Source organism: Pseudorasbora parva, chromosome 17 (assembly GCF_024679245.1).
Source record: "Pseudorasbora parva isolate DD20220531a chromosome 17, ASM2467924v1, whole genome shotgun sequence".
In the NCBI taxonomy this organism is placed as follows: domain Eukaryota; kingdom Metazoa; phylum Chordata; class Actinopteri; order Cypriniformes; family Gobionidae; genus Pseudorasbora; species Pseudorasbora parva.
Window position 1 is genome coordinate 27,645,232 of NC_090188.1, and position 12,948 is coordinate 27,658,179.

Sequence of the window (12,948 nt, forward strand, 5' to 3'; positions counted from 1 at the left end):
TTAAAGAAAATCTCAAAGTGCTACAAAGGGAGGGATAAAGTTAAAATCACAATTTTGCATGTGTGTTTCTGCTTCAAATATCTGTTACCATCAGTCCATGATTCATGGATGGCAGCTTTTTGGCGGAATTTCTCTGCAAGATGGTCGAGTCTCTCCAGTCTGCGAATCTCATTCAGTAGCCATTCTTCATAACCCTTCTCTGCTCCCTCAAGACCTCCCCAAGCATTGGAGATATCCTACATATGCAGACGATCCATTACTGACCAATATTACAGAGCAAATTATTAAGAGTTGGGTTCTCTAGTTGATACATGTGCTAAGTTCTCACCGAGACCATCTTTCCCTCCGAGGGCATGAACGCAGGCCGGTTACTGAGGCGGAGTTTGGTCTGCAGTGTGTTGAAGTTGATCTCCAGCTGACATTTCTCCTGAACTTTAGGCGGCTTGTGAAGTCGTCGGTAGTCCCGGAAATCCTCCAACTTCTGCTGCATGGCCTGCATGGTGTTCTCCGGAACGCGGTTCTCCAACCACGGGATGGTTCGGCGAATCCATTCCAACAGCTAAAGAGAGCGAGAGTGGGAGACCAAAAATGGGAGGAGAGAGGGGAAAAGAAGAGGATAAAACACATTAGGAACAGTTAGGATCAGACAGAATGAGATAAAGGAGGTAGAGAGAAAAAGAGATGAGACTGGGTTTTTAATATGGTATATATTGTTTTTTTTTTTTTTAATTATTAATTAGACATAGGGTTCCCATATAATTTAAATAACACCATACCATGACTTTTTAAGTCATTCTGAACTACAAGATATGGGTTTTACTTATTTATTTTATAAAAAAAAAGGTTTTATATATATAATTATTGTGGAATTATTACTTTATTTAGAGATTGCATTCATTATTATTATTTTTTTTCTCAGTTCTCAGTTAATTTTTGGGTTGTTTTATATCTGTAGTACTTGGAGATTTTGTTTAATATAAAGTGCTACAAATAAAATGTATTATTATTACTCAAAAAAAGATTAACACTGATTACATATTTTAGAGTTGAGCATAAAAGATAATGGATATTTCTTAACTGAATAAGAAATATTTTAATATTTTATTACTTTTCATGGAACTGCCTGTCCTGGAAAGCAGTATATTAAAATTCCCTGTTTTCCATAACCATGGGAACATTGTAGAGTAAACGTGCTAGATATTAGCTGAGTTTAAATGACTGAAACTTCTCACAGAGCCTAAATGAGCACAGTACCCTGACGACAGGAGAGGAGAGGTGAAGAGACGGGACGGGACAAGAGGATGGGGGTGAAGAGGACAGAACATGAATGAGTGTGCTCACATCACTGGCTAGTTTCTCATAGTCTTCCATCAGTTGCTCGTTCTCCTGATTGACAGCCAGCACTTTGCAGATCCGATTGGCTGCTGTCTCGGCCTGAGGGGGTAAAGGACAGTGAATCTGCTTCTGTTTCTGTGGAAACCACATCAGCGCCATGGCAACGGCGTTAAGGTTTTGTGTGTTTAAGTGTGTTGAGGTGCTCAAGTCAATTTATTATCATTACCAACAGCAATCAACCGTACGTCAATATCATATAACCCTTCTGTGCGTGTTTAATTATAAATGAGTGTATTTTTGGAAGGGGAAAGGGTAAGGAAGTGAGTTGCAATTCTAAAAGCCACAAAGGAAGAGGATAAAAACAATGATAAGCTCAGTTTATCGTTGTCAGTGACAGAGTTCATGCAGTGACTCGCAATTTTGAATGCTACTCTGAAATGCTGATCAATAGAGTATACAATGTTATGCTTTTTTTATTGTAAAATCAGCTGTGAAAAATCTAAAATGTATTTCACAATTTCTGTTAAGTAGTGCAAATTAGATTTTTTTTTTTAAATCAATAAACAGACGAATATCATACACGCATTCAGTTTTCATTGTTCAGATAAAAAACGGAAGAAAAAAAAACATAATTACATTTTTGATGTTTATATTGATGTGTTATTAAAAATATTAAAAAAACACATTATAAAAAGTGCTTTATAAATGTTTTTAAATGTATATTTTTGTTATTCAAATCCAAAAATAAAGTGATATTGCTTTGTTCAAATAATACTGAGCTGCTCATAAAAAAGTATTTTTCTTAATTTAAATTTTTCTTAATAATGAATTAGGTATGCATTAAAAATGGGTTTCCTCCTCTCCCTATATGTGTGTGTGTGTGTGTGTGTGTGTGTGTGTGTGTGTGTGTGTGTGTGTGTGTGTGTGTGTGTGTGTGTGTGTGTGTGTGTGTGTGTGTGTGTGTGTGTGTGTGTGTGTGTGTGTGTGTGTGTGTGTGTGAAGAGGAGGAAACCCATTTTTAATGCATACTTAATTAAATATATTAACTACATTTGATTATATATATATACACACACACACACACACACACACACACACACACACACACATTTAGTTAATATAGTATTAACAGCAAATTATGCATGATTACACGCAACTAACCCTAAACCTAATCCTAATCCTAGCCTAACCCTACAGTAAGTACATGCTGTTAATTAACATTACTCAGTACCTACTTAAATATATAATTACACTGCAACAATGGCACCTTAAATAAAGTGAAACCCCTTCTTCTTCTGTGGTAAAACAATTACCAAAACAATACAACTGTGTCTTTTCTAATCAAATGAGCATGTTTTATCCTGATGCAGTTACTGGACAATGATGACACAATATTCTTGAATGGGTGTGGATGTGGGTTTGTCAGAGGAAGTTTTGCAAAAAACAGAACTGTTTGGTGGGTTTCCAATCAGACTTGTGCCTTATAAGAGCAGACAGGATCTGAGTGTGCAGAGAACACACACCCAGCATGTAGAAACTATTTATCGAGGGATGTTAGTCATCAGTTCAGAAACGCTCACACAGGGTTGAGGAAACCCAGCTGAATGTGATGAATCAGCACAATGAAGTAGTAACATTCACCCTGTCTGTGAGAAACATGCTGCCTCTGAATGAACTTTTATTGTGATTTTAAAGTCTGTCTAAACCGATTTAGAATTGTATATCTGTATGAAGTGACTTAACTCGTGAGCATAAAATCTGTGTGCACAGAACAGAAGGCTCTCAAGATGTCCACAAAATGGGAAGATATATAAAGTCTGCTCCATGTTAATTAAATATTTTCATTAATTAAGCTATACGTTGTTAGCAATAACTATGTATGTTACATACATAAAAGGTAACAATTAAATTGATTGGTTTCATACAAGCTAAAATTATTTAATAGAACGGAATCATTCTGTCTTAAATTACATTAAAAAAAATAAAATAAGGTTAGACAGAAAAAGCAAATGATGCATTGTTTCTGCCTATCTAGATTAATGTGCAAATATATTTATGACGGCTTTGTGTCACATAAAAAAATGCACACATATTATTTTGTAGTATATGCTGCTTATGTGGCTCCTGGCTTAGGGCTTTAGGCTCATGAATTTGCCTAAGCTGATTCAGATTCATGGATCTATACTAACCGACCTATTCTTGACCAACTCTCTACTGACACAATGAATTATGAACAATAAAGATTGCTGGATTAGGAGTGCACCAGCTGTCCCAGTGATGTCTGATGCTAATTTTACCTAGACATCTATTTCAACACCTATTCCAAAATGTAAAGAAGTTTGATGGTTTCTATATAAGAGCTGTGAGTGTGTGTGCGAACAGATGTGTGGAGAAACAGAGCTAGGTGTGTTATGTAATACTACAGCAGGGTTGCCCGGGAAACAGCCAGAACTGGCAAAACCAAAGATGGAAAGAGAAATATCACAGCCAAACAAGAAATGAGAAAGAAGTCACAATGAAGTTTCAGAGCTGAAGGGTTCTGACCCATTATTGACATCAGAGACTGACCCCACCGTATAGTCCTTGTGAAAAAGTGTGTGTTTAATTGTATTTAATAAGCAGTTGCAGTGTACTTCAAAACTTAAAATATATTTTTAACTGTATTTTCAGATAATGTAATATTAATAAAAAAGGCCACTTGAAAAAGTGAACTTAAACTGTTTTTCTTAACACACTCAAGTATACTTTTAAAAAGTATACTTTGTAAATGTTATAAATGTGTTAGTGTTGACTAACATATTAACACAAATGTAAAATACTTTATTAGAATTTAAACTGTAGTGTGTTATTATATATTTAAAAGTTAATACATTTTACATTTAATAAACAACATCATTACAAATATGTAACTTAAAAATATGCAACTTAATTTCTAGGGATGCAACAATACAGATAGTCCACGGTTCAATACACACCTCAGTTTTTAACCACAGTTTTTCGGTTCGGTTCGTTTTTTTGCTATTCTATTCTTAGGTGACAGGAACATAAAAAGGTTAAGAAGAAAATGTTTTTATTGCAATACTCTCTTTTTTTTATTTAAAAGACTTGAAAACCCTTACTTAAACTTAAAACTTTACTTTAAAAAAAACCCATGTACACATTCCCAGTGTAATTTGAATAATATAAAATAAATATATATAAAGATTTACAGTGGCAGCTCAGAGATGTACAGTAGCATTTAAATATGAATTTGAATGAATAAATGTAGGCTAAAATTAAAACTACATATCCTTCAATATACAACCTTGATTAAAAGCTACTGTATTAAAGGTCTTTTTTTATTTATTATTAAAATCATTTAAGAGGTGAACTGTCCCTTTAAGGACAGCGTGTTCACTAGGCTGCTGCTGTCAATTGAAGACCTGCTCACATCTCATATACAGACGCACGCGATTTTACTTTTACTTTAGATATAACCGACTGTGTTTATATGTTAACCTTATGTGTATTTGACAGTATTAGCACAGTAAGACTGTCCAGTAATGTGTGTGTTTTGACAGACACTTGTGTTTGACAGACGTTTAGTGCGTGCGCTCAATTCAAAATGGAGCGAACGAAATGTTTAACCGGCAAGGCTTTAAAACGCGGCTAAACACCCCCTAACTTTAGTGCATATGATTGGATATTTGCTCATATCAGCGCGTAGACTGACAGGCACACTCAAACAGAGCCAAAATAAACTGAGAGAAATATTTCAAACGGAGAGAAATGGAAATAATTAATTAAATGCAAAATCGCAATTCACCAGCGCGTATTGAACCGTGAATGCTGTACCGGACGGTTCAATATTATATTGAGTATTGTGGCACCCCTATTAATTACATGACATACAACAGAATAGAAAGTTGTGTACCTTTAGCAGCACACTTGAACTATATTTAAAAGACATTTAATAGAATTGTGAAATGATATATTAAGATGTATTTAAGTAGGTCAAAAAGCACTTTTAAGTAACTAATTGCATTTAATATGAATTTACACAATAATACATTTTCATTATATTTCCTTAAGTACGCTAAGTATGCTAAAGTGTACTTCTTTTTCACAAGGAAGTTTGGGGTTCAGTGAAGAAGTGTAATATCACATCTTTTCAGTCTATATTTGACTGGGATTTTGATGTGGAAGCTGATTGGCTGATTGGTCTGCGCTCACCTTCTGTTTGCCTGAGAAGGCATGGTAGTAACATGACACATACGTCATGACGGCCTTTTCATCGGGACGCAACGTACTAACGATATCTGCCCAGGGAAAGAGGGAGCGGGAACAGAGAGAGAAAAGGAGGTGGAGAACAAGGGAGAGAAAAAAAAGCAGAGAGTAAAAGACTGCATAGACAAACAGGGCACAGTCCTACAGAAATGATACAAGGCATAAGAGGTCTCCAGGAAGTCTCATTGTTGCCCGTAAACATTTAGGTATTTGTTTAGGAGACTGAAGTGGAGACACACTCATGCCTTCATCACAAGAATTTACTTCCTTCATGCAACAGGTGGAAAGACTCATGCAACTGTAGGAGGAGCATGAGCCCTGAGGGGCGGAGCTTAGCACTGCAAAGAGTCGGAGAGAGGCAGACTGTTAGGAGTGTAGTCACGGTCACGGGAAACCACGACATCCAGTAATCACTGCTACTGGAGATCACAAAAACCAGTGAGCAGAAACAGAGTGAAGGGAGGGACTTATTGGGTGAGTGTAGAAGTTCATGACATTGGGAGGGGGGGTGCCCTGCGATACCTTCTGCGCCCCAGAGAAGGCATGGTAGAAGCTAGAAACGTAGGTCATGATGGCCTTCTCATCGGGACGAGCCGTACCAACAATATCTGCAGAGGAAGAAGGGGGTGATATTAAGTAATGAGAGAAAAAATTAATCAGTGTACATCACACACAGTCACACACTTCAGAGGCCCATACGAGGGGACTTCCTGTGTAAAGAAAGAGTTATTAATGCGAATGGAGATATGAAATCATCATAATCAGAACCTGCACAAGGGTGCATAAACCAGAAGGGTGGAGGGGGGGTGGGGGGTGCTAAAAATCACATCCAGCCATGGGAATGGGTTAGGTGCGTGCATTTGTATGAGGGGTTGGGTTTTTTGGTTTCACAGTAACTAGTTTTTCTAGCATTGCAGTCAGCCCTGGTTATAATCAACCTATAATGAAACTATTTTCAAATTGGTCAACAACAAGATTTGCAATACTATTTGCTTTTGAGCAACAGAAAAGGAGTTGCGTTAAAATTTAGGCAAGTTTAGGTTTCTGGCTTTTTGTGTAAATTAATATTTCATTCTAGCCACTTGACATACTTCTTCTTTTGTTAAATGTTGTTGCAAATCAAAACAACATTAACAAGCTTGTGTGAGCTGCATATTTTACCGCTTTCATTACAAATAAAAAAATCATGAATTTAAAGACAATTTTACATTTATTTATATATTACAATATACATGATATATTCTAATAAATAAATATATTAAGATGGTATTATATTGAATACATACTAAAATACTTATGAGTATGATTATTTTTCTGGGACATATAACAACATTTTTTTATTTTAAAATATAAAAAAGTGACCAATAACAATGTGTAAAAAAAATATATTTTATCCATGTGAATAAGAATCCACACATAACAGAGACACAATCTTTGCAGTTTCAAGTGGCTTTATATTTAAAAAGAAAGAGTTGTAAAAAAAAAAAAAGGACAAAATTCTGTATGCATTTAGATGTAAGAAGGAAGACCAAATGTAATTCATTATGCACATAGTATGACAACACTGTGGTATTGCAAGCTAAACAATTTATCAAGTTATGAAATAGAACATTTATAACCAGGGTTCCTACACATTATCCATTTCAAACAGTCCATACTTTTCCAGATTCAAATATCCAAACCTCTCTGTAGATTTTTTATAAATTTGGTCATACTAGGGATGCACTATTTATCGTCCACCATATCTGTATCGGCCAATGTATGTTAATTTGTATTTTTAATGTTATCAGCCTGATAAAAATATTTATTAGCTTTAATATTATGCTTTCAGCTGAGACTCTTCAGATGTACACTGTTCAATATGATAGTTTTGAATTGCTTGATTAGTGATTCAAATATAATTGGAATCACTTAAAAAAAGGAAAACATGTACAACTTTAGTCTGTCATATAGACTTCATAAAATTCTAATAAAAACATTATATTTGTGTGCTTGGTACATGGCTTTTAATGTTGAGACTTTTGTTTATGTAATCAGACTCTCAAAATGCATAAAAAATATGGATTCAGATATACATTTTATTATCAGTGCATCCCTAGTTCATACAGCACTATATTCAGCTTTATATTTGGTATATAGTAGTCATCATAAGTGACAAAATACAGAGCCCCTAAAAAACTAAAAAAAACAAACACCTTTTGCATGGACACAAGAAAAATGTTGTGACCTTGAGAAATGATTTACATGAGCACAAACAATGTTGTCACACTGCCATCTTACTATGAAGAAAACAGAAGCATGGATGCACATTATTTTGCCAAGTTCAAGGGTCTATAAAAAGTGTTCAAAATTTGGCTTTTGTTAGGGCAGTACATCATATTTCACAGTCTTATGTTCGCTTTAACACAACTAAGGAATCCACACAGTGAAATGGACTGATGGAGCAAAGGGTGACTCAGTGTGTACTGTCCTATATGCCAAGTTTAATGGGCTCTCTTGCTCACATCAAAGTCTGTATATCATATTTTTCTTTTATAGAAAACTAATAGGGGCAATAGTCTGAAATTGCAAATCATTTTCCATACATTTTCATACTTGGAAATTACTCAAATTAAATTCCATACTTTTCCAAACAGTGTAGGAACCCTGTATAACGTTCACAAAAGCTAAAAACAACACAGCTAAGAATGAAATTATCTGAAAAACAGTTAAAACTGCTTAACAAAGCAGACTGCATGTTAAGCAGTTTAGGCTGAATGTAGTTTAAAACAAGCCTTAACCAGAATGTTTGATGAATATCAATCCAATGCATGCAGGGCAACAATCTCATCATGAAACATCACAGACAGTTATCATAAAAACCTCTCCAAACAGGCTAAAAGTTAAGGAAGCATCCACAATCACACCTGCAGTAATGGGGTGTAATTCAACCTACACACATACCTGTGTGCCTCCTACAGCTCTATATTTAGACAGAAGTCTAACCTAGTTTCACAGTGAAATGGAACAGAAAGAAACCTGTCCTCTACATGTCTTACCTTCTGCATCCAGCATCTTAGGGATGTCCAGGTACTTCTCAGCGACATCAAAGGCGGTGTTCAGATTAGTCATTGGGTCATCCTGAGTGAAAGCAAACATCAAAACAGGTTGTTGCCTTTTATATTGCTGGTCTCTAAATATGGTCAGAGGTTCTCATAATGCCTCACCTTGCGCAATTTACCGTAATCAATGAGCTCTGGACGATGTCTGTGAATGAGTGCACAGAAGCCCAATCCATCCTTCCAACTGACAGAGAGACATAGTCAGAGAAGCATAATAAATTATGCTGTAGCTCAGGATTCAGTTGCATTATCTGTTTTTTCCTATCATTCAATCTGTTGAGATTTAATGCTCATTTCCTGTCTGCTCACCTGATGTGGAAATTCTGAATGTTGACATTTTTGTAGGGAGCTGTTTTCCTTTGGCACCACAGCAGCAAGCCTTCTTTAGCTGAGGTCTCTGCACACACACACACACATACAGTCGTATCAAATGTAATCTTAGAAATGGAAATGCAATGTTGTCATTTAAACGACTCACACATTCCTGGCATTGCATATGTATTTAACAGTGAATATTCAAGAATCCGAAAGACCAGAACCATATCTAATTAGGCTAATCATGTGTAATTGTTTACTCTCATGGTATTTGTACACACAAAAGCACTACTTAAGATCTTAAGCACTACTTATAAACTTAAGTGTGCATGTGTGAGCATTTGCGTGTGTGTGTGTGTGTGTGAGAGAGAGAGAGAGAGAGAGAGAGAGAGAGAGAGAGAGAGAGAGAGAGAGAGAGAGAGAGAGATATACCCTCGACTGAGATGTCCTGGATGGCGAATCGGAGGATAATGGTCCAGATCATCCCTAGAGTCATCTTAGCATTTCCATCAACGATCTCTGAGCAGAACAAACACACGCACACCAGCATCACATTTACTGTAACAGCTTACCAATAGGCTCACTTTTTAAACTAAAGCCATATTTAAAAAAGTTGTGTACATACATACATACAAATCAGGCATAGCATTATGACCACTGACAGGTGAAGTGAATAATTATCTGTTCATCATGACACCTGTTAGTGGGAGGGATATATTAGGCATCAAGTGAACATTTTATCCTCAAAGTTGATGTGTTAGAAGCAGGAAAAATGGGCAAGTGTAAGAATTTAAGATGACTGGGTCAGAGCATCTCCAAAACTGCAGGTCTTGTGGGGTGTTCCCGCTCTGCAGTGATTAGTATCTATCAAAAGTGGTCCAAAGAAGGAACAGGAAGGAATGTGATTATTTATTTATTTATTCTTCATTATGGCAATGATACAGTAAATTGCTTAAAGGGATAGTTAACCCAGTGATAAAAATCACTGAAATTTCACTGCAGTTATAAATGGCTTCTTGTTTCACTTTCTCTGCTTTCCTTCCTAAATTCCTCTGGCGTTCCTCCACCATACAACTCTGCCCTTATTCCAAATAATTCTATTATATCTTAAATATTATACAACCTTCAATAATTATGACCTTATAGTAGGAAGGCTGTGGCTATTTTAAGTGTTTAGCAGAGTTTTAGTGTCTAAACTGCAGGAAAACAGCTTTGCCAGATGTTTTCTTTGATATGATTATATTGTTCTAAACTTGTGTCCTTTTTGGAGAAATTCTCAAAAGGAAAAAGAGGTCATAAAGACTAAATAATATAAAGAGTAAATAATGTCTGTATTCACTTTTAAATATACAAAATGTTGTATTTTAATAATGAATCCTTCTTTCTGTTTTTATTTATTTATTTATACAAAAAGTTGTATATGGGAAGTCCCCATTTAAATATCTAGGTAAACATGCATGCTTTTCCTCTCCATCTTCTTAAGATAATCTCATAATACACTCTACACACATCCCAGTATGTGCTTGTGGGTATGTGGATCTCAGTTTTGCCAGACAAACAAACGCGCGCACACACACAAACTGGTAACAGTATGTGACCAAGGCAAAAGCTTTGGTAGATGGCTAATCTGTCTGGAATGCTGCTCTGGATTAAGAGAGAGAGAGAGAGAGAGAGAGAGAGAGAGAGAGAGAGAGAGAGAGAGAGAGAGAGAGAGAGAGAGAGAGAGAGAGAGAGAGAGAGAGAGAGAGAGAGAGAGAGAGAGAGAGAGAGAGAGAGAGAGAGAGAGAGAGAGAGAGAGAGAGAGAGAGAGCAGATGAGCAGGTGACAGGAAAAATATACACACTTTTAGATAAAATGGGTCTAATATATGTTATATATGTACTGCATGTCTAACCTATTTAACTGTATTGGAATTGTATTGGACTTCAGTGACATGGGATACAAGCACATATCACATACAGGCAGATTGTCTGATATCCATTGATCCCATATGCTGGAGCACTGAACCCATGACCCTGGAAGCCTGCAGGATATAGGTCACTGCTTTGGGGGGTGGGGGGTGGGGAACCTACCCTCTGCTCCAATTGAAACCAGTTTGACTCCTTTGCTGGTGATGAAGTTCAGAGCTTTATTCACATTGGAGATCTTATGGACTCTCATTTTTCCTCTCTCTGGTTTGGCCAAGCGTTCTCCTACATAAAAAGACAGGTTAAACAATCAGGATCACAATATTTCATCACACACAACATCACACTGTCCTTGGGTGACTAAAACAGGTACACAATTAATTTTATTTCATACTAATTCCTGAAAGTTATCAACTTGTTAGTATGCAAATTCTATTTTAAGAGTATTTTATAGGGGTGTCCCTGACTAAGGATTTACACATTCGAATTAGAATTGTCGAATCTCTCTATGGTCGTCTGATAGTCGAATCATCTATGTGTGTGTGAATGGGTTGGGAGGGGCACGACACTAGTCAGCAGGAGGGTAAAACTATATTTATTTCCTTTACACACTGCACAAAGCAAAAACTTTTAATAAAGCGACCAAAACTGCCTGCCAACTGACAGACGAACTGACAATGGCTTTCTTATTTAGGTTTAAATAGAACGTAATGTGGTGGATAAACATTGGTAAAATGTATTCTCATAACATTTTATGAGGAAACAGGCTGGAATACACGATCTTTGAGCACTTACCCAACATGATCATTTCTGAGAGAAATAGTGAAGGTGAATGCATATATAAACAAGCTCTCCGTTTAGGATTTGAACAAATATAATCCAAGCCCCTTTGATGACGTGGATGATTACGTTACTGTTGATCATCTGTCCATCATCGTCTAAAGCCCGCCCTGATGATTTCATTGGTCCAAACAGTTTCTGTTCGGGCATAATCACTCCTCTATGGAGCAAGGCCAGACCAAACTGCCCGACCTAAACATTTTGTGGGAGGGGCTAAGTTCGGCTGGCATCCAGGCTACAATGTTCTAGCACCATTCCTGATTTCTAACATGCACTCGACACAGCGTTCGACTCATCCTTGTGGCTATCAGAGCAAAAAAACAAAATCTGCTGCTCTCCGCTAGTTTTTTTTGGCATTTCTTGGTGCATTCGCATGTAAATTGTGCGACCTTATTTTGTCCATTAGATCAAAAGATAAGAAAACGCCCATACATTTACCCGCCCATAGACCCTCTAAGTAGTTGAAACAAGTGGACAAAAGAGACGGATTCAAACACCAGGCATAAATAGGAATGGGTCTCCCTCGTCTACTTGTGATCCGATCAACCAAATTACAAATTATCTTAATACCAGGTGTCTCTGATTGGGGAAAAAACCTGCATATGCTGGTTAGGTATGTTTTGAAGCATGGCAGCTGGTTTGATCTGGTTTATGCTGGTCCTAAGAAACTAGCTCAGGACCAGCTTCAAAACATACCTAACCAGCATATGCTGTTTTTTTTCAACAGGGGTAAACGTAAGGCGTTTGATAATATCAAAGGAGATACAAGCTTCAAAAGGTTCAAGGTGGAACTGTGGTGAGAGGTCACTGACCTGAGATGACCTCTAGAAGCAGCATGAGTTTGAGCCCATCTCTAAAATCCTCCTCAATGTTTTCGATCTGCGTCCCCGCCTTCCGTAGATGAGAATTGCACCATGCAGTAAACGTCTGGAAAAGAGTGGTTTATTATAAGTTGAGAAGAGAAATAAAACCCAATGCAAATTTCAATGCAACAGATGCCTTTAATAGGCAAATAAGACATGACAGAAATAATGGAAACCAAAGCAAGAACAGCAGTAAACATGAAAATGCAAAATAGTCACTTAAATCAGCACATGTGGGTAAACCTGTAATTTATACGATGTCACTTTTTTAACTTTAGTTAGTGTGTAATGTTGCTGCTTGAGCACAAACAGTATCTGCTA

The 12,948-nt window shown here is 36.7% G+C and overlaps 1 protein-coding gene across 4 annotated transcripts in view; it reads right to left on the minus strand.

The window, feature by feature from the left end:
• actn1 (actinin, alpha 1) overlaps positions 1-12,948 on the minus strand; it is a 46,056-nt gene that overhangs the window by 11,580 nt on the left and 21,528 nt on the right. For 3 of the 4 annotated variants that reach the window (XM_067420890.1, XM_067420889.1, XM_067420888.1), the window contains exons 2-11: positions 12,577-12,691; positions 11,090-11,209; positions 9,450-9,536; positions 9,012-9,099; positions 8,808-8,886; positions 8,640-8,721; positions 6,124-6,209; positions 1,342-1,434; positions 329-559; positions 89-236 (exon numbers count right to left, since the gene is read on the minus strand). In XM_067420890.1, the coding sequence (XP_067276991.1) occupies positions 89-236; positions 329-559; positions 1,342-1,434; positions 6,124-6,209; positions 8,640-8,721; positions 8,808-8,886; positions 9,012-9,099; positions 9,450-9,536; positions 11,090-11,209; positions 12,577-12,691 (1,129 nt within the window). Of the gene's footprint in view, positions 1-88; positions 237-328; positions 560-1,341; positions 1,435-5,547; positions 5,634-6,123; positions 6,210-8,639; positions 8,722-8,807; positions 8,887-9,011; positions 9,100-9,449; positions 9,537-11,089; positions 11,210-12,576; positions 12,692-12,948 lie in introns of all 4 variants that reach the window. The other variant, XM_067420891.1, reaches the window with a different exon arrangement.